The 21,890-nt window shown below is 38.0% G+C and overlaps 1 protein-coding gene across 7 annotated transcripts in view; it reads left to right on the forward strand.

The window, feature by feature from the left end:
* Positions 1 to 21,890, forward strand: part of PTPRD (protein tyrosine phosphatase receptor type D) — a 2,142,992-nt gene that overhangs the window by 1,719,275 nt on the left and 401,827 nt on the right. For 6 of the 7 annotated variants that reach the window (XM_082404325.1, XM_082404326.1, XM_082404327.1 and 3 more), the window contains one exon: positions 6,146 to 6,312. In XM_082404325.1, coding sequence (XP_082260451.1) covers positions 6,249 to 6,312 — 64 coding nt within the window. In that variant the 5' untranslated portion in view covers positions 6,146 to 6,248. Of the gene's footprint in view, positions 1 to 6,145; positions 6,313 to 21,890 lie in introns of those variants that run through there. The other variant, XM_082404324.1, reaches the window with a different exon arrangement.

A 21,890-nucleotide genomic window follows, 5' to 3' on the forward strand; every position in this document is an offset into this window, starting at 1 on the left:
ATGATTGAGTTATTTTTATGTATTTATACATAATATCTCATAAACCCCCTCTGGGTTTTTCTTTTTCTCCCAATTTATTGTCATGAAAACATGTTTAGGGCAAAATAGAGTTCTGACATGATGTGCTGTTATGGGAAAGAGTATAATTTAAGGAGTTTTCAGTTTATTTCATAAAAGTAATTCCTTATATTCTTTAGATTCCTTGTATTCTTTAGATTCAGAGGTATATTGGATGTGTTTAATTTAATGGTATTCTTTTTTTATTTAATTTAATGACATTCTTCTATTGCCGTTTTTTAATCTCAGCACTGTTTTCCATAGTCGAGGCTTTCGGTGCTGCATGTCTTTAAGAATGTACTGTCCATATTCCTCATTGATATTAATTAATTGAATGTGGCCATTTCATAAGCATTATACACATGATGTCATATGGATGTGTAGAAGTATCCTTGCCTTTCCCATCTATGAAATGTGGTGTTTCTTTGCTGTCAAAGTTCCCATTTCTATTATATCCCAAACAGGGATTTTCATAGTGGGGAATACAGCTCTTCTGGCTGTGATAATGAAATACCCATTTTTTTCCTTTTAATTACAGTGTTTCTGTTTGGACATTTTCCAGTTACACACTTGACCACTTATTGATCTCCCACATTTTATGAAGTAGTTTGAAACAATGAAATGATTGTTTTTGGCAGTGGGAGGGTCAGGGATGGGGAAGTAAGTGACCCAGAGGTTAAGTGGGTTTCCTCACCTAACCCAGTGAACCCTTAGAGTCTAATTATTTGGAAGCCAAGGGCTACATGGACTCAGGATTCCCACCTGATTGTTTCAGTTTACAACCCGGAAAACGTAGGCTTTGTTTATAGCTGTGCTCGTCAGTGCTGTTGAAAACTAAAGCTATGGTCTGTGCTGTCCAGTGGGGCACCCACTATCCTCATGGGGCTATTTAAACTTAAATTAAACTTAAATACAGGAAAATGTTTACTTCCCCAGTTATACTAGCTATGTTTACAGTGGTCAGTTATTAGTGCAGATAAAGAATATTTCTATCCTGCAGAAAGTTTTATTGGATAGTGCCGGAGGATTCTTGTCCTAGACCATGATAAACTGTTTAGGGGACTATCTTCTCTTGGAAAATTCTTGTGAATAAGTGAAATGTTGAAAGTTGATTTGTGTTTTCTCTTTTCTTTTTGTGTCCTTGTAACTGTGTGCTGAGGGCACAGGAAACTCACAGGGCGCCCTCAGAAGTCTCTACCAGGCTTGCTATAAACTACAGGCCACAGCAGCCCTGCTTGTGTCTCTTTTACAAATCAGTTTCCTGGTAGCACATCCTCCCTACAATTTTTTTTCTTTCTCTTAAGTGGTTGGAAATCTGTTCTAGTTGATTTATAGAGGCCTGATTGGTTTGGGAGGTTGATAAAAAGAAGTCACAGCATTTAGGGATTTCCTCTTTACCACACCATCTCCCCAACTTAATGGGTATATGCTCAGGTTAAATATCATTACCATATTCTTGCTTCTAAGATGTCTAGAATTGAAAGTATAGGGTTATTTTAAGACAGAAAGAAGCAAGATGTATAGGGATAAATAGTATCTAGTGAAAGCAGTATTTTTTTAAGTTCTTATGGAGATTTTTTGAAAAAAAACCTTAGTTCTTTCCCTTTGTCTCCCTCTTCTCAGAATAATGATTTGATTCTTTAACTTTCTCCTAGACTGACCAATGTAATTTTTAAAAATAACTTTTAAGATTACAAACTCGTGGATTTTAATATGATGTGTTCCATTTCATTGCAGTTGTTATTCTTTTTGCCACTCAGATTTTCCTACATTTGACTGATGTAGGAGCCAAGTCTCTTCACCTTGGCTCCTCTTTTTGGCTATAACCTGGTAGTTCCTGAAAACCTCCTTGCTTCCTGGTGTGGCAAGATGCTCCATGCTCGTTTTGCACATTTCCTGCAAAAAACCTACAATCACTCATTTCTCTAAGGGACTTGTAGGATATCTTTTTAAAAAGAAAAGCCTTTTTTTTTTTCTCTTATGTTAACATAATCTACAGAAACACCAACAATACAGAAAGCTGGAAAAAATCCTTAAACATTCATATCAGTTTGAATATAAATATACTTATTATAGAAAAGGGTTCCAATGTTAAATTGAAGATAAAGAGTTAGGTGTCAGCTAATCAGATCACTTGAAGCAGTGATATAAGGCTCAGGGCAAGTGTATTTTTCTTGTTTCATTTCAAATTAGATTGCACACACTGGCTCTCTGAGCTGTTAGTTTCTCTAACCACACATGTACATAAATAGAAAAGTAGATATTGAGCTGATGGGAAATCAACAAAATTATTGTTAACATCTTTGTGCCGTAAGCAATAAGAAACCAGAGAGTTTTAAATATTTTTTTTTTTTTTATTTTTAGCTCATCTAGATGGTTTGTTTTATCTGCCAGTCCCAGTTAATAAAAGACACAAAGGGCAAGGTATATAAAAATCACAGAGTTAGCCCCTGCTGAGGGCTATTGCGCAAATGCAGAATAATTTGTGATGTAAGCTAAACCATGGTACTTTTAGTATCTCCGAACCCCCTTTCTTGCCCTTTTCATTGCAGCGTGCTTGGCTACCCTTTCTTTAGGGTAGGAAACTACTTATAACATTGTAGTTTGGAAACTACAGGAAACTACTTATAACAATCATTCATCCTCATTTTTTCCTTTTTCTTTTTTTTCCCTTTTTTTAAAAAAACATTTGTTATTTATTTATTTGGCTGTGCCGGGTCTTCGTCGCGGCACGCGGGATCTTCATTGCGGAGTGCGGGATCTTTAGTTGTGGCACGCGGGATTTTTTTTTTTTTTTAGTTGCAGCATGTGGGCTCTTTTACTTGCGGCATGCAGGCTCTTAGTTGTGGGATCTAGTTCCCTGACCAGGGATCGAACCCGGGCCCCCTGCATTGGGAGTGCAGAATCTTAACCGCTGGACCACATTATTTTCACTGAAAATGTTTTCTTAAAAATCTACTGCCCATTTTTGTTCCAAAATTCAAATTCCACCTTACTAATACACAAGCCAGCATTTTCCTTTTGGCAAAGTTTCTATGTAATAAACAAGATACAGAGTGGAGACTGTCCAGAATGAACATCTAGAATTGGTTTTATCTTCACACCTCTGATCTCCTTTTGTCATATCTCGGCCAAGGGCATAGCCCATTTAAGGAAAAACAGGTATGTTCACATCTGCGTTCATTTCTAGATCCTATCACTGTTTCAAGTCAGAGGTAACATTTGTAGGTTCATTTGAAAGAACTTAGTCTTCTTATGGCACTTCAGTTGAGAAGGGAGAAAGCCAAATCACCTCTTTCCTGAGAGAGCATTTCATACATCTCCATCTCTGTGATTGCATCGAGTCATTATGTAGCAGTTGGCTCTGATACGCTTGCACAGACACAAATTGAGTCTGACAGGACTGATGTCTCCTGGACTTTGCTGTCATTTGAAATGCTGGCATGAGGATGGGAGCGGTGAAAGGGGGAGAGGGAGAGAGCTGATTCCTTTAGCACTTCTTCTATGAAGTTTGGAGAATTTAACACTGGATAGCTGTGAACTGCTTGATAAGTCGTTTTCCGGATGAGATTGATAACAATAGCTGATTTGGAGCAGCTGGCTAGCTTTTGGTTTCAAGTACATGCATTTCAATGTACAATTTGCTCCTTCATGCCACCCACAAATCTGTTCAAAAGGAAAAGAAGGCTATCTAGTGGAATGGTAATTAGAGTGATCATACCCCTTCCTTTTAGTTTTATCTTTCCTGCATTCACACCATTCATTCATAGTAATGAAAAAGATAATATCTTTTTAAAAAAATTTTTATTCTCATGCTCAAGCTTAAGTTTCAAAAAAGACACACTAGAGTATCTGCATTACAATACTTTTTAAAGTGCAAGTTATTTTAAGTTTTTAGGTTATTTCTGGATGTCTCTAGTATCTTGTGTCAAGAATTTTATGTGTTTCAGATATTCCTATATGCAAAGCTTAGAGGTATACTGTTTCATTGGCAAACAAATTCTGATTGTCATTCTCAAGTTCTGCTCACAATGACAGAGGAAGCAGTAACATCAAATATGCCCTTTCTTTCTCTCTTTATTAAGAGCCTATTCTGTATAAAATGTGCTGGATTTATTGAAGGTTCTGTAGGAACTATCATTTATCACCCGAAGAGCCATACTTCAGATTGTTGCTTGGAGACAGTCAGTCATCACTTCCATTCTTTTCCATTCCCACCAGGACCACCATCACTCTTATGGTCTGTGTTACTTCTTACCTGTGACTCTTGATAATAGTGTTCTGTAAATCATCCCACATTCAGCTGTCAGTTAATCTTTTCAAAGCTTCATTCTATATTGTTCTTCTGCTCCAAAACATTAAATAGCTCCCTTTGTGGTTTGCTGAAAAAAGCCTGGTTGACTTAGGTTGGCATCCAAGGCTCTCCATGACCTATTATTTTTTTAAGCCTGAGCCATTTTCTTTTTTTTTTTTTTTTTTTTTAATATACTGCAATTTTATTTCAATCGCACAAACGAAGTTAGCATGTTGGAAATTTAAATGAAACAGTACGGTAAAAATAGCAGAGAGCCAAAAACTCTAATAAGGAAGTACACCTAAAGCATGAGACATTTTCTTTTGCCTCATCTTCTTGTGGTTTCCTAATGGATCCATCGCACCAACCCAGTAGCCTCATTGTGGACCCCGGACCAGCTGCATCAGCATCACTCAGAAACTTGTTAGAGATGCAAGTTCTTGGACCCCCACCACAGACCTACTGAATCAGAAACGCTGGTGGGTGCGTGCCCAGTTACAAGTCTTCCTGGTGGTTCTGATGCGTATAGATATTTGGGAAGCCCTGCTTCAGGCCAACCAGGCAACTCACCTTTGCCAAAGTTCCTTTTTCACTGCCCTGCGTTTGCGTAGAATTCCTGGAATGCCTTTCCTTTCTTTTGGTAAAATTCTGCCTGTACTCCAAGGCCCAGTTGGAGACACCGCTTTTTCCATGATGTCATTCCTGATCCTGTATTTCATGGCATTATCTGGCTTTCCTTCCTGGCACTAATCACGTATTAACTTGTACTAGTCATCCAATGTACCTGTCTTATTTTCCCTCCTAAACTGGAAAGTCACAGAGGATGGAATCTGACTCATTTTTGTTATCTTGCGACACTTAGTGCTGAGTAGCAACTCTGATATCTTGCATGCAGTAGGCTCTCTAAAAACAGGCTGTGGCTTATTGATTTTACTTAGAAAATTGAGAAACCTAAGCTGTTGCCCAGGAGGCATATAAAAATCCTGTAAGTCAAAGTGGCTTTTGCTAGCTATTGTTTTGACTTATTGAAGCCAAACTAGACTCAAACGTAATGTGTCTTTAGGGAAGAAGCCAAATGTGCTGGTGTAAAAAATTCTAACCTCTACTGTTTAGCTGGAGAAAGTTGAATTAGCACTGTCATTTCACCTAGTGCCAGGAAAGCAACTTCCATTATTCCGCCAATAATAGACTTTTTTTTTTTTTTCAAAATTGTAATTAGGTATTACCAAATAAAGTAATAAACAACTTTTAACTTAGAGTGCAAAATAAAAGCACCTTATTATTTTAAAGGTGCAAAAGCAAGAAAATACGACATAAACTTATCCATTTTTAAATAGTCGTCTGTGTGATGGGTAAATGCCATTTCAAAACATTTTCAATAGAAAAATGATTTATAAATCAGTTTTCTTATCCTGCATGGTGGAGCTTCTCTTAAATCTTACTTGTAGCACTGATGGACTCTCTTCCACCGATGTAGTCATGTAATATTTCATAAGAAGTGACAGGTTCTTCTCATAGAACGTTGCCCAGAAGGTGGCACGAGCAGAGAGTGAAATTCAGAGTGGTTGGCTTCAGGATGGCCTGAACGTGGGAACAAGATCAGCTTGGGTAGCCCCACTTCACAAACCAGGTTGTTTGCTTCCTAATACCAAGGTGTCCTGGTTACAACGTATGGCGTATTGACAGTGTTTTGCATCTCTCGTGGTGGTTGTGATGGGACAAGGGGAGAAGAGTGAAGAGTCTAAGTGTCTTTGTGTTTTCTTCCCTTTCTTTTCTTTACCTCTCCCTTCACAGGCTCTGAAAGTGTTCCAGCTGAAAGTGCACATCGGTCCGGCTCGCTGCGGCTTCGGAGGCAGTGACTCCAGGCTGCCCGTGGGCGCTGGTGCCGGGCTGCAGGATGGTGCGCGTGGCCAGGCCGCTGTTGCTGCTGCTTGCCGTCTTCCTCCACGCGGATGCTGAGAGTAAGCCGTTCTCCCCTTCTCTAGGGGGCTGTAACGAGTGCTTTTGTTTGCAGTTGGCACCACGCTCAGGGCCTCTGAATATGTTTCCTTTGGAAGTAAATCCTGAGACACTGTGGGGATCCTCCTTGGCTACCAGCCAGCCTTTCAAAGAGATGATTGACATGACTTGCTTACCATTTCCTCTCTGTCTTAATGCCCTTTTTCTTATGCATCGAACTGCTCCTACTGGTTTGCCTTTCTTTTTTTTTTTTTTTTTTTCTTTCTTTTTTTGATACTCTTACCAGCCCAGTAGCAAAAGGTATTATGAGACCAATGATACAACGCAAACTGGGATTAACCAGTTGGTGCTGCCAATAAGTAAATATTGCTCAGACCCGTTAGAAATTTCTTTAGTTTTGTGGATATTTCTATGTTTAGAAAAATGTGCAATGTCACATTGAGCCCAATTAAACTTCCAAGCCCTTGTAGCTGTCACAGCAGCTGTTCTAATGTACCGTTTCCGACAGCTGTCGTGGAGTACAGTATTCAAACAAATCAAGCAGAACTGACAACTTTGTGTCTGGATGAAGGGTGTGGAAGGGTGAGGAGAGTTCTGTGGAGTACAGACCCCAAAGTTTGGATTATTGGACTCAATGTGTGAAACTGAGATTGTGGTCAATTAGCTTGCCAATTAATGAGAAGATCACATCTCCTTTGTAATTAGGAAATCATTAGGCCTACCTTGTTTACATACGTTTCTTTTCCCATCTGTCCTTTGGATTTTTTGGAAGAGGCAGTACTGGAAAAAGGCATGTCTCTGGCTTGTAGTTACCAACATGTCTGGTCCCCGGTAGTGGTTTAACTTATATGAGAGTCGGCCATTCTCTTCGGGAGTCCCCTTGGTACTATTAAAATGTGTAACATCAGCAGTCATTAACTTTTCCCTCCACTGACTATTTCAGTGAGATTAAATTTGATTCATGTTAAAGATGTTTCAAAGACAAGGATCCTGTGTCATGTTGGCCCTTACCTGTTAACTGCATTTCAACAAGAATTTCCTCAATAGCAGCCAATTTCTTTGTTTAAATAGGGCTCTATTTTTTAAAGAGAGCTTTCCAGGAGTGAAAGGAATACTGTTAATAATAGGATACATATGGAACGTGCATGTTTTAAGCACAACATTTTCTGGTTAATAATGTATATAGTCTCCTAATTAGCACTTGGGAGTGTTGGTTTAAGGTGAAGCCAAGGAATTTCAAGTACAATGCCAGCAAATAATTAACTGGGAAAAGACCCAAATGAAAGATGCTTGTGTTAAAAGCCGTTTATGTCAAAATGTATTTTAAAGTTGAAATCTAAATTTAGTGTTTTAAAGAAATCAGGCGTATGGCTTTGTTTTTCAGTTTTGGCTAGAGTGAAAAAGTAAGTTGTTTTACAATTGTTAGCTTTCGGCAAAAGCATATTAAGGCTGTGGGACCTGACTTTAATATCAGATCTCAGTTAGGAATTTTCTTAAAGTTATTAGACCTAATTATCATATATTCATGAAGTTATCCTTCCAGATGAGTAAGCATATTCTTTTACTGAGAAGCTTTGCTTTTGCTTAATTCTCTGGTGGAAAGTGGCAGACAGGTATCAAGCATTGAGGAACAAGTACTTTTAAAATATGTGTGTTTTTTTTAAATAAATTTACTTATTTTATTTTTATTTATTTTTGGCTGCTTTGGGTCTTCGTTGCTGCACGTGGGCTTTCTCTAGTTGCAGTGAGCGGGGGCTACTCTTCGTTGCGGTGCGCGGGCTTCTCGTTGCGGTGGCTTCTCTTGTTGCAGAGCATGGGCTCTAGGTGCGTGGGCTTCGGTAGTTATGGTGTGAAGTTCAGTAGTTGTGGTGCATGGGCTTAGTTGCTCTGTGGCATGTGGGATCTTCCTGGACCAGGGCTCGAACCCGTGTCCCCTGCATTGGCAGGCGGATTCTTAACCACTGCTCCACTAGGGAAGCCCTGAAATTTAAAATTATGTTTTAAAAACAATCTAGACAATAAATGATCATCACCTGCTCCTCCTCTTGCTCCTCCCCTTCTCTTTCTCTTCTACTCTTTCATCCATTTCTTATCCAATAGAGTCTTAAGCAAGAAATAACAAAGGTCTGAGTGAATTAGCAATTGTTAGTTAAATTAAGATATTTACCATGTTATATATTTACATGATACCAGTTTTCAACCTCAAGATGTAACCTGGAAAAGAATCCATTCTCTCTCACTTTTCCCTTCGCAGCTACAAAGAGGGAGAGGCTTCTTCTTTGCCAAATTAATTTTGTTTGGTTTTGCCCTATCTCCTCAACCTTACTTTAGGATATTTTCCCTTTAACAGATTCATTTGGCATTGCTGAATAGCATATGTAACCTGAGCGTTCCTGGGGAAAGAGGAAAAATTAGCCATATTTTTTTAGGTCCATTTTAAAAGAAGAAAGAACATCCCTTAGTAATCTACTGGAGGATATTCATGGTACATGAAAGCACATGGTAGAGTCTGAGATATAATTTTAACCACTAAGAATGTTTAAAGAACAATTGATAAAATAGGATTTAGATTGTAACCCATTAAATTGTGCCATTAACTTCTCTTAAAACCCTGAAAAAAATCAAGATACAAGTAGCACTGAAGAAAAATTTGATTTCTTCACCATCATAGAAAGATGATATTTCTCAGGCTTGTATCAACTGGGTCACCGATTGGTTTCCATATACTTTCATTAGCGCATTTAGCCATATATATATATTTATTTTTTCTTTTACCTAACTGTATTTTGTATTCATACAATAGATCAGGAGTTATGTTTCAAACTTTAATAGTAGCTTGTCAGAGCCACTCAAGAACTGTGGGAATTATTTTTTTTAATGTTGCTCTCTTTTGGAGAAGAGGATGATATGCAGGTGGGGAGTGGAAAGAAGCCACTCTAGGGTGCCATGTTAACTTAGTGTGTTCAGCTCGCTGCCTTTTGAAACGATTAACTCTGAAGAGCTGAGGAGTCAGGCTTATAATCTGCTGTGTGGAACACCACAGAAAAGTGCTGGTGTGATGTTGCATTAAGTAGAAGAGCTCTCACGAGCCTTGGTTCAAACCCAGGTTGAAAAATTGTAATAATATCCCTTTAGCAGAAAATTATAGTCTTTGCCATTGCCCATTTAAAGTGCCCTACCGATCTCCACTATTATTTCAAAAGGCTAGATGTGTGCATGGATCCTATTTCTTTTTGTTCCTAAGTCTGGAGTGCTCGAAATGATGTCGCTCGTTGCTTCTTGAATGCACATACACATGGTAGGGCTGTGGTCCTGGGGAAGAGTCAAGTGTGACCTCAGTTTGAGCACTAAGAGTAGCCTTCCTGGTGCCAAGCTAACCAGTTTTCCATAGTGGTTTGACTGAGGTCAATTCAGTGATGCTGTGCATGCAAATTCTAGATGAATTTAGGTTGTATTATATTAATATAATCCTGGGGTAAATATTTTTCTTTTGACTGAGTTTTTGTAATAGTTTCTGGTAATTTTATGTAGCTTTAGTTTGCTATTTACCAGTCCTTTTTCTTTTTTTTTTAAACTAAATACAGGCCAAGAATCTGCTGTTAGTACATTCTTTTATCAAACTGGTTTCACTATGATGAAATCACTTACATTCTAGACCTGAGTTTATGCTTTTTGGCCACGGTCATTGGACCTGAGTGTTTACTGGATCTTCATTATAAACACAGCTCTTGATAGTTGAATTCCTAAAATGGTTTAGTTCATCCTTTTTCTGTTGCTTTTTGCCATTTTTCTGTCTCAGATGGTGAACACACCCCCATTTTCCATCCTTATTGATAAGGAACCTCGCTGTAGTCCCCATCTACTCACTATATTTCTGCCCTATGTGAAAGCAATTAGGTTTCTTTTATTCCCTCTCTGGTAGTATATCACTCGATCCAATGGAACTTCTTTATTTCTTTGGCATTAGAGAACAGACTGACATCAATGTTGTAAGTTAACCATTTTTTCCTTACTTGTTTTCTGGTGGGCAGCATAGGGTAATGGTTAATAAAGTAAGCTCTGAAACCAGAGTCTGGTTTTAAATTCTGGCTGTCTTTTTGTAATCTGAAGCATGATGCCACATGCTCTTCTCTGAGTTTTCCTATCTTAAAAATGTGGGTGACGAGTGATGATGGTGATGGTGTAGTGTAGGGCCTACTCTTGGGTTTTATGAGGAATAAATGAGTTAATGTAAAACACAGATCAGCAGATAACACATGGTAGATATTTCATAAATGTTATCTATCATTATTCAAAAACATTCAGCTAACATTTTTATTGAGTACTTTTGTTTAGGTACTGTGCTAAAATTATTTAATTTGATACAGATCATCAAAATTTGGACAGTTGATAAACCATATTTTCCTGCAGCGTGTTAAAGTCCCCAGCTTGCTTCCCTATAAAAAGTTCTATACATAGGAGATTCTTATAAACTCTTGTCCCAGGAATTAAACTGAAGATCAAGAGGGAATAATAGGAAGCATATCTGCTTTTTCAAGCTTAGGAAATAACCAATTTAAAATTAATTTTGCTTGGGTCTAATGGATAATGGAAAGTGTTTCCATCTTCCTGTTTTGTTGCTTCCTGTAGTGAATTTTCTTGAGCTGCTCTGAGGGAGGAGCTATAGATATTTACTGTAAGCACATACAGAAATATATGGGACACTGGTCCAGAAGGCTGGAGATGGAGGTAAGCATGGGAAGGAAGAAGGTGAGTGGCTTTTGATATGGCCAGAAATTATTCTACAGAAAACAAAATTAAAGAAAAGGAAAATGATTAGATTGAAGGGCAGGGCAAATGATTCCTTTTGCATTCTGCGGAAATCACTTCCAAGAAGCAGCCTGTCAAGAAGTTAGACCTCCAGAATGAAGTTAGGAATGGAAAGACTGTCTTTCTTATGTCATCAAAAGGCATTCCTCCCAGCAGACAGGGCCATTTCACAATGAGAACATTCATAGATCATCAAAAATGTCCTTTAGTTGTTTTTTTTTTACATTATGGGTATTTAGGTATGTATGATGTATGTATTCATGTATGTATGTATGTACTTAGATCACAGACCATTCAATCAACTTTTAAAAGGTAAATTGCTTGGGATGATGAAAATGAAATGTTCTAAAATTAGATTGGGGTGATGGTACTAATTGGGTATAAACATACTAAATACTATTGAATTGGACACTTTAAATGGGTGATCTGTATGTGTGTGAATCATATTCCAGTAAAGCTATTTAAAAATGAAAAGGTAAACTTCTGCTTAATCCAGCTCTCTGGTTAGATTCTCTTTGGTATATGTCACCTGAAAGAAAAGTGTTCTGGTTCCTTCAGGCCAGTTAAAATAGATGTGCTCATTGAGGAGAGCAGGAAGAAACTCCGTTCATTTTTCCGTGCTTATCAATGCCTTCATTGTTTTCCTTTTCTCTGAATTTACAGAGGTGTAGCAAAATAAAAACCTTACTGCTCCCTCCTCCTTCCTCCCCTCACTTTAAAGTAGCTAAATTAGCAGAATCCAGCTGTCTACAGCAAGAAAAATATTCCAGCTATTTTACTGATCCTTTGGTCCCATTGCAGAGTTTTCTGTAGCTTTCTGAATTAATTGCTCCCAGCAGGGCTGTACCTATCTAGTAAGGTTAAGAATATGTCACATAATCAACAAATGTGTACACTTCAAAGCATTTTATTGTGTGTAGAGGGACTTGCTTTTTCTAAAAAAAACCAAAGTATGATATATTTGTTATCTCTGATCTCTGTTTGCGATGAGGGCCCTAAGCTTGAAGGATAGAACAATATCTGAAATATTTGTGAATTACTTCTTGTTATTGCTAATAGCCTGGTGATATTTGATTATACTGTTCTATGATTTCCTCATTTCTTTCCCGTCATATTCTTAGTTTCTTTAATTTTCCTCACATAGCTGTTATTTACCCGGTTCATTTCATGTAAGTTTGATTTGTTCGGGAGCCCTCACTCTTCTGCCCATGTTGTCCTGCTTCAGTAAATTCAGAAAACCCCCAACCTGTGTCCAACTTGAAATAAAGAATCAAAGAGAAAAGTACTAGTGATTGGGTGGAAACCAATTCTCTTACTTATAATTTTGCTTTTTCTCTTTTCCTCAGTTTGCTTTAGATTTATTTATTCATTCGTGAAACCAGTAACCAGTGTGTGTGTGTGTGTGTGTGTGTGTGTGTGTGTGTGTGTGTGTGTGTGATCATGTGTCCCTGCTACATGGAAAGCTTTGTGCATAATGGTAGGGATATAAAGATTTAAAAAAGTGTGGTCCCACACCAGCTTGTAATCTACTTTCAGAATTCATAGCTCACTTTTCAGAACTCTCTCAAGCAATATTCTCACATTTTATCTCCAGGCAGGAAGTAGCGCTTAAGAATATGGACTTGTACCCGTGTTCAGATCCTGCCTCTGCAGTATAGGTGTTCTGACTGTGTGCAAGTTACAAATCTCTATGTGCCTCTCATCTGTAAAATGAAGATGGAAAATGGCACACACTTGATATGGTTATCATAAGGATTAGAGAACTCGCAAAGCATTTTGAATAATAGGATTAAATATTCACTAAATGTTAGTCGCTCTTTTGCTTTTTTCTCATCAACTTGCATCATTTCCAAATTAGAAGCATCCATGTTTAGATCTCTGTGGACATTGATGATCCCATTAACTTTATGATTTGAGCAGTATCTTTTAAAAATGTAAATATGTATCTTTATATATGCAGTTATGCCTCCAAAGGGCATTGACTGATTGACACATTTGTGTATTTAATACTCCCTCTAATAAGTGTTTATTGGACACATTTCCTGTGTCAAGCATTGAGGTAACTACTGGATATACAATGGTGAAATAAAGAGATATGATCCCTGCCCCTAGAGGGCGTAAACTCTAGTGGGATAGACAAATATTTAACATTAATCTCAAAACATTCATACTTTCTAACTGTGATAAATGTTTTGAGGGAAGAAAATAGGGAGGTTAGTGTCTCAACTATTCAGAAGAGTAATAAAAAGTGTTATGAAGGAGCAATTTATTTCTTGTTTATTGTGAACTAATTTTAGACTTGGAAGAAGTAAAAATTGTACAGGAATTTCCCAAGTACCTTTCACCCATATTTCCCCAGTAGTGATATAGTATGTAACAACAGTACATTATCAACATAAGGAAATCAATATTAGTATGATACTATTAACTAACTACAGATTTTACTAGCTTTTACATCAATATATTTTTGTAAAGGTGTAGTTCTATTAAGTTAGATCACATGTATAGCTCTGAGGGAATGATTTTTGAGCTAGCACCTGATGGATGAATAGACACTAACTAAACTACACCTGAAAGAGGTGTTAAGGTTCAAGAAAGAACATGCTCTTATACCGCAAGACAGGGATAACCTAGGGTATTCTGGTGACTGAAAGAATGGATGTGACTGGATCGCAGATGCTGAGAAGGAGGAAGTAATCAAATAAGGGTAGACAAATAAGCAGGACCATCTAATGCAAGGCTTTAGAACTTGTTCAAGATCTTGGTTTTTATTCTAAGGACAACTGGGGGAGTGACAGAAAGAGATGTAAAAGAACATCTGTGTGGTAGTAGGGTAGAGAAATCCTTTGAAGCCAGGCCAGCTAGAGTGGCCTTGAGATCTTTTAAGGGTCTAGTTGAATGTTAAGGAAAAGATGGGGAACAGGGGAGAAGAATGGTGGAGGTTAGGAAGGCCAGACTGCCTTGAAACTTAAGAAATAATGTTAGTTGACTTTTATTGAGCTACAGTCTCCTAAAACCTGAACCACCTACAGATTATTATAATTCTGAGTGAAAGAGAAAGCCAAGCTAATGAGGGACACGTAATTCTTTATTTTTAACGTGTCATTATTTTTTTCCAAAAGTATATCACTGCTCATTCTTATGATTTCTCTTTTTGTTTGTTCAGGTAAATTTTTTAAACTTACCTTTATGTTAATATATTTGTAAAAAAAAAATACTGTGGAATCCAGAATCAGTTTAAAAATGTGAATGAAGTTTAAAACCTTACTAGAATGGGTATTTCAATTTAGTTTCTGTTCTCCAATGTAAGTTTTAAATTCACTCTACAATGTGTGATGGATTTTGCATAATCACAACGTAGTGTTGTGATAATTGTTTTATACTACATTTATTAAATGAGACATTAAAATACACTAAGTACTTATATCTTCAGATTAAAAAATAGCACACAATACATTACTTTTGAGCTATAAGCACAGGAAGTATAATGAGCCAATTAAACTTAATACATTCCAGTAGTTTTTCTTTTCTTTCTTAGTTGTTGTTTTTGCTATATTCAAGTTGCTTATAAAGGAGTGAGAGAAAAATAAATTGCTGTTGTTTGTTTACCATTAAAAAGGGCAGACCTTAGGTGCTGCTTTTTGCCCATTGACCAGATCACTGGAACTATCTGTATTATTTATGCAGCATGGGATTTTTAAATGTTTTTTACCTAAAGACAGATCTTTTTGGTAATGACAAACGTGTTTAAAAAAATAAAAGCCTGCTTTTTCTCAATACACCTTTAAAGATTTTTAAATTGTTTTATATCTGGTCAAGTTTTTTAAGAACCTCATTTTAATTGGTAACAAAAGTTTACAACTTGATTTTTCAAAAAAGTTAACAAACTGCAACCACCTGTTAATAAAGGTGTTAATATTATAAAAAAGAGCAGGGAAGGCATTCATTGCTTTCAGCTGTAGTGATTTCAGGTTGATACAAAGAACACCTCTTTAATGTCCATATGTATCCTTTAAAAGTAAATTTAAATCACAACATTTAATTTAAAAGTACTATTTCATTCAGTAAATGCCTACTGTGTGCCCCAAACAAGCCAGATCCTGATTCGTGTTACCACAGAATTTCCATTCTAGTTGGAGTGGGGCTGGGTGGGTGGGGGGGGGGGGGGAAGAAACATGCAGCAAGACAAGGTTATGGACAAAAGATAAATGAACAGTGTGGCTTTGATAGTTATGAATGCTGCAGAGATAATAAAACAAGGTGATGTTCTGTGAGAGTATGGGGGGATGTTAGGGGAGGGGACAGGGCATTCCTTCATTTTATATCAAGGAAGGTGTTGCTTAGTGAGACGCAACACTTAAGCTGAGCGATGGGACAGCACCCGCCATGAAGAAGTGGAGTTCAGTGCATCCAGGTGGATAGAACAGTGATTCACAAAAGCCTTAAGGAAAGAAGACTAGTGTGTTCCAAGGACAAAATAAGGCCTAGGAGACTGAAGCACAGTGAGTGGGAAGGCATAGCTAAGAGAGCAGGAAGGGGCTAGACCATGTGGCCCTGTAGGCCTTGGAAGGAGTTAGATTGCTCAACCAGTATGTAGGGAAACAGATATATTCTTGGGATATCTACCTGTGAAACTTGAGGTGGGCACCACTCTCCTCTACTGGGACAAAATAAATATTTCTTTCTCAAATAGTTCATTGAAGGGTTGGTACAATCTCTGATCTGGTTATAAATTCATTTTCTAAACTGCTTGACTGAAATTTCCTTGGTACCATCCAATATAGACTTTGAACACTAAAGGCTTTGGTTAACAAAAGCAAAAATATCTGCTTTTAGCTCTTTAGCCTGGCCAGTTTTACTTTTCTTTTAAAGTAGATGATATTTCTACATTGGCAACATATAATTAAGCCTACACTTCATTTCACCAATATCCATAGCTGGAGAGGACTAAGGAGGGTACAGATGAAAAGCAGAGCTGTAACTGAAAGGCGATGGCCAACATACATTTGTAGAGAAGAAGGGAGCTTGAATAGGGCTTTCCTCTGTATGCTTCCATTTAGTCAAGATTATAGCAATAGAATTCCTAAGTGATTCCTATATGGAAGGTATATTCTCTATATAGATGAAATAATTTTAATAAACTCTTTCCTGGTAAACCTCTTTTATTTGGAGGAAAAACTATTGCTTATGTGATTTAACATATTTGGACTTAGTTTTAAGCCCAGTGGGGTTGTAGGGTAATAAATAGCATAAGGGTTATTAAACCATAACTTAAATGTGTTTTCTCTAAAATAGTACATGGGGTTAGCAACCAGATTTGGCTTAAATTCTTCTGACTCTTTGGGGATGCTTATAGCTCTTACAAGTTGCTGTGAGATTCAAGTGAAATCCTATATGTAAAGTGCTGTGAGTGCCTGATGCATGGCAGGTATTCAATAAAGGTTCATCTTTATCCCACTGTATAAACCATAATGCCTGAGGTATACGTAGAGATCAATTATCTAGCATTTTCACCTATTGAGATGATTTTCAGTTCAAGGAATGAAGCAATATATACCTTTGAGCAGCAATAAACAAAACATAACAAAAAAGCATCCATATCATAGATTACTATTATAACTTACAGGCTGAACTCAGTGAAATCTCTCCTTACTATGTTTATGCCATCAGTGTAGCCCAGGGTTTGTCAAGCTTAACACTATTGACATTTTGGGCTGGGTAATTCTTTGTGTTCTACGGGGACCGCCCTGAGTATTGTAGGATGTGTAGCAACATCCCTGGCTTACACCCAGTAACACTCTAGCCCCCAGTTGTGACAACCAAAATGTCTTCAGACATTGTTAAGTGTCCCCTGGGGGACAAAGGCACCCGTGGTTAAGTACACTAACAATGTGTAAGCTCTGGTACAGAATGCTGGTACAGAGATTAGAAGAGGGAGATTCTACCCTTCTAACAAAAGTGGGAAATTTTATCAGAAATACGATAGGCCTTTCATAAGTTCTTAAAATCAGCTATGCAAATTGAAAAAGCTAAATCATATTTCTGTTTAGTATCTGTATAACCAGAAACAGATTTCCTAATTTCTTTATGTCTCAGTTTTGTTGTCTGGCATGATAATTGTAGGGTTGCTATAAAGATTAACTATCTTTTTCTTTTTTATTGGAGTATAATTGCTTTACAGTGTTGTGTTAGTTTCTGCTGTACAATGAAGTGAATCAGCTATATGTATACATGTATCCCCTCCATGTCCAATGACAGATGAATGGATAAAGAAGATGTAGTACATACATACAATGGAATATTACTCAGCCATAAAAAGGATAGTTAAAACTGGGTCATTTGTAGAGATGTGGATGGACCTAGAGTCTGTCATACAGAGTGAAGTAAGTCAGAAAGAGTAAAACAAATATCCTATATTAACTCATATATGTGGAATCTAGAAAAATGGTACAGATGAACCTACTTCCAGGGCAGGGATAGAGACACAGACGTAGAGAACGGACATGTGGACACAGGGGAAGATTAACTATTAACCAATGTAAGGTGCTTAGAAGTATGCCTCACACATAGTAAGCACTAAATAAATCTTAGCCGTTGTTATTATATCAACACACATAGTAAGCACTAAATAAATCTTAGCCATTGTTATTATATCAACAATGTATTTAATAGTATATTAATTTTAATATATTATTTTTTACTTTATTTTACTTTATTTTAGCAATAAAATCCAATTTTATCTCATAGCAATGATCATGATAATACCTTCCCCTGTATAATTTTTAAACATTTTGTATCTTTAATCTAACTTGTTCCTGAATACTCTAGGAGTAGGGAGGATATATTTTATCATCTGCACTTGTCAGATAAAAGAAACCAAGGGTCAGAGCAGATGACCTGCCTGGAGCAAAAAGGTGAGTAGGTGATGGAGAAGGCCCTAGAACTCAGCTCTCTTGACTCCTTGTCCAGGGAAGAGGCAGAACAGTTCAAAAGAGCAGGCACAAGAGCTCAAAATGCATAGTGGCCAGAAACCTGGACAAAGGGCCAAAGTGATGCCACTACCATGGCAGGTGCCAGAGGTCCATTTCCATTGTAGTTGTGCTGGAACTTCATTAATAGCAGAGTGAGGCTTCAGAATCACAGAAGAAAGATTATACCATATCCACAGTTTATACATTGTGTAAGAATTAGAGAAGCATTGAATGACTTTTAGAAAGGCTTTTGTCGTGTTTCAATTTAAAAAAAAAGAAGAAAATACTATCCGTTTGTAAATTTTTGCATTCTGTGCAACTAGTGTTTTATTATAAAATGATTTTCATATTTCATTAGGCTGCCTTGTTGCTCTTATCCATCAGTTTGATTTGAAATTGTCGGCAGTAAGGTCTGCCTTCAAGATTTTATCACCATAATCATGATGTGACCATCAGTCCTCTTAGTCATGTTCTGGTAGATTGGAAATCACAGCCAAACTATTTTATAGCTCCTCTCAAGGTGGAGTCGGATTCTCCTCCCCTTGAATCTGGGCTGGTTCCTTGAGGTGCTTTGACCAATGGAAAGCTGCTGAAGTGATGCTGCACTTGTCCTGGGTCCAGTCCTTAGGCGTCTGGGAGCTTCTACTTCAACTCTGTGGCACCTGGAGTCATCATAGAAAGATGCCCAGCTGTCTTGCTGGAGGGACCCTGTGGAGAGAAAGAAATGCCCAGACAACTCACATATTTTGTAGCCTTCCAGGTGAAGTGCCCGATATGTGAATGAAGCCATCTTGGCTTCCCAGCCGGAGCCCAGCCTCCTGATGATGGCACGTCACGGTAGTGACCTGAAGGGAGAAGAGGAGAACTGCCCAGCTGAAGCCTGCAAGGCAGAATCCTGTGCAGAGAAATGTTTGCCTTAAGCAAGCTTTGAGGTGGTGTGAAACACAGCAATGGATAACTGGAACACATGGTGATTATTGTCATCAAAACGAAGCACCTACCAGCTTGAGAGCCACCTTGGACCTGTCGTTGCTTTATTCCTTCTTCTTTTCTGGCTCTGTACCACAGATGACATTCTAGATAAGAAGCATTTAAAGGCAGTCCTCGCTTGGGTAGATGAACAGGTTGATATACAGCAGTTAAAGCCCTACCTAGTTCTAAAATTCTGAAATGTTTCCACATTTTGCATGCCTTTCAACCAGAGGTTGGCAAATGATTTTTGTAAAGGACCACAGAGTAAACATTTTTGACTTTGTGAGCCACACAGTCTCTGTAGCAACTCTCCAACTCTGCGTTATAACAAGAAGACAGCCACAGACAACACATAAACACTTGGGAGTGGTGATGTTCCAATAAAACTTTATTTACAAACCCTTACAATGAGCCAGCTGTGGGCTGAGGGTCATGGCTTGATGACCCCTACTTTTGACCTTACTCACAAGTTCTCCCCAGATGGTGGGGAATGACGAATGTTTATAAGCAGAAGGCCTTGTTTTAACCTGGTGAGATTAGTTAGGGGAAAGAGATGCATTTGATTAGCCTCTTTTAGCACGGTGCTTTGTTAGTAATGTTTATTGGGAGCAGATTAATTAGAATAAATAAGTTCAAGGAGCGCATCTCTTGATAAACAGAGAAGTTTAATAGCACTTAACCTTTAGCATTTATGTGGAAGAAGCTTTGCATGTTACTGTGCTTTACGTCTTCGGGGGGTGCTTCAGGTATTTGGCTGTTAGTGCCACTTCAAATTGCAAACTCCTGACAAATGAATAATTTATTAGCTGTGGAATACTTTTCATTGCACCGTGAGCCCGACATTTGGAGCTATGAACATCTTAAATATGGAGAAAAAAGTGCTGGGAAGTGTTACGTTTGATGGGAATGTTGTAACAGAGTCTGTAAAGAAACTGGTTTGTAATCATGGATATTGAAGTCTGATATTGGTTTCATAGAGGCAAGCAAAAGCAGAAACATCATGGTGAATTTGATCACATCATGGGTACTTCTGGTATAGATGTCCTCTGTACCATCTCAGTGCTCATAAATCAAAAGCAAAAGAAAACTCTAACAAGAAAGCACCATTGACCCAGCAGCAATGCTCAGAAATAATGCTTATGGATTCACAATGTCACCAAATGGAAAGACCTTCATTGGGCATGAAGAGGGGGCGGTTTGCAATTGATTGCAATTGGAATCCCTGACTCACATGGGAAAATTTAAATTACCAACTACTGCCAGTTTGTCCTGGCAGCTAGTAGAAGGCACAAGTTTCTGAAAAAGTAGGAAGGGCATAACTATATTCTCATAAGGATGGATGTTGTTTAGAGTTGAATGATGAAGGAGGACTAATTAGATTAAACAAAAATCTTGGCTGAATACAAAGGATGATGAGTAATGGTTAAGTCTATTCGACTATGGAATAAAATCTCAAGGGAAAGGATGAGAGGCCCACCGCGTGAATCATTTGAACTGAGTGGCAGAAACCACCGTGGAGAGCTACTGTTTCTGAAATAATCAAGACTACATCAGCAAAGAGTTATAAAAAGATCATTTAACAATTGCAGCACACGTAATTCTTTTTGCATTTTAATTGTACTGATTTGGAATGAGAGATGGAAACAGGAAGGATATTATGATAATTATAATAAAACAATTGCTTGTATTCTGGGATCTCTTTTCTCTACAGAGTTTGCAGTTTAACAAATGGATCTGACGCCACCGTTGGGCAGGGAATAAATTGGCTCACTTCCCTTTGGTGTATTTACGCAGGCCACTAGGCTCCTCTTTGTGGCCTAAGAGAAGCTTTCACACATTACTCACAGTCACCAACATTCTGCTTAGCTCAGGAAGTGCTTTCTGTTTTCCCAGCTTTGCTAGTGTTCTCTCCTTCTCCCTTTCTGACCGCATAGCTTTGCCATTCCACATCTTACCTACTCTTCCAGCTCCATCTTTTCTGCCATCTCCATCCACTCTTCTTTAGACCCAGCTGTGTCCCAGGTACTTATAGGTAACAAGAAGACTGAGCTAAGTCACTTCTCTCAGAATAGTGGGAGAGGCAATAAAGAGATAATTACAGCATAGGGAGGTATGTGCAGTAGTAGACGTATGCATAACGTTATTGTTGAATTTGTAGGGAACATGAAGAGGGATGGTGGTGACAGAAACATACCGGAGGGCACTAAGGCAAAGCTAAGGAGCTTGGAGCTTGCCTGGTAGATCAGTGATTCTCAACCTGATTGTACTTTGGAATCACTTGGGGATAAAATATAGCTGTCTAAGCCCCACACTGAGCATTTAAATCAAAATATATGAAAGTAAGGACCAAGCTTAGGTGTTTTTAAAAAATGTCCCTCAGTTAATTCTCAAACCCAGCCCAGCATTACCACCTAATAAGGGAAGCAGTGAAAAATGTTAAACTGGGAAACGATGTGGTCCAACTTGCATTTTTGATAGATCACTGACAGTTGGGTAGAGGATGAACTTGAGGGTGAGTTGCTCTAAAAGCAAGTAGGATAAGGGTCATGATGGTCTGAAGTGTGGCTGTGGTTATAGGGTAAAGAAAGGCCAGATACAAAAATTTTTTAAGAGGATTAAAAACTTGCAGGAATTGGTGATGGATTGAACTTGGTAAGTACTGAATGAGTCATACGGGAACAGCTAGAGAGGAGAAGTAGCCAGAAGAGTAGATAATTCTTTGTGTATTTCTCTTCCACCCATCCCTCCTCTGCCGGTACATCTAATGCACTTCATTATGGTTTTTGTGTCTCTCCTAACAGTTACCATAGTTGCCATACATCACTTTG

This window comes from Balaenoptera borealis (genome assembly GCF_965194805.1).
Source record: "Balaenoptera borealis genome assembly, chromosome: 8".
NCBI lineage: Eukaryota > Metazoa > Chordata > Mammalia > Artiodactyla > Balaenopteridae > Balaenoptera > Balaenoptera borealis.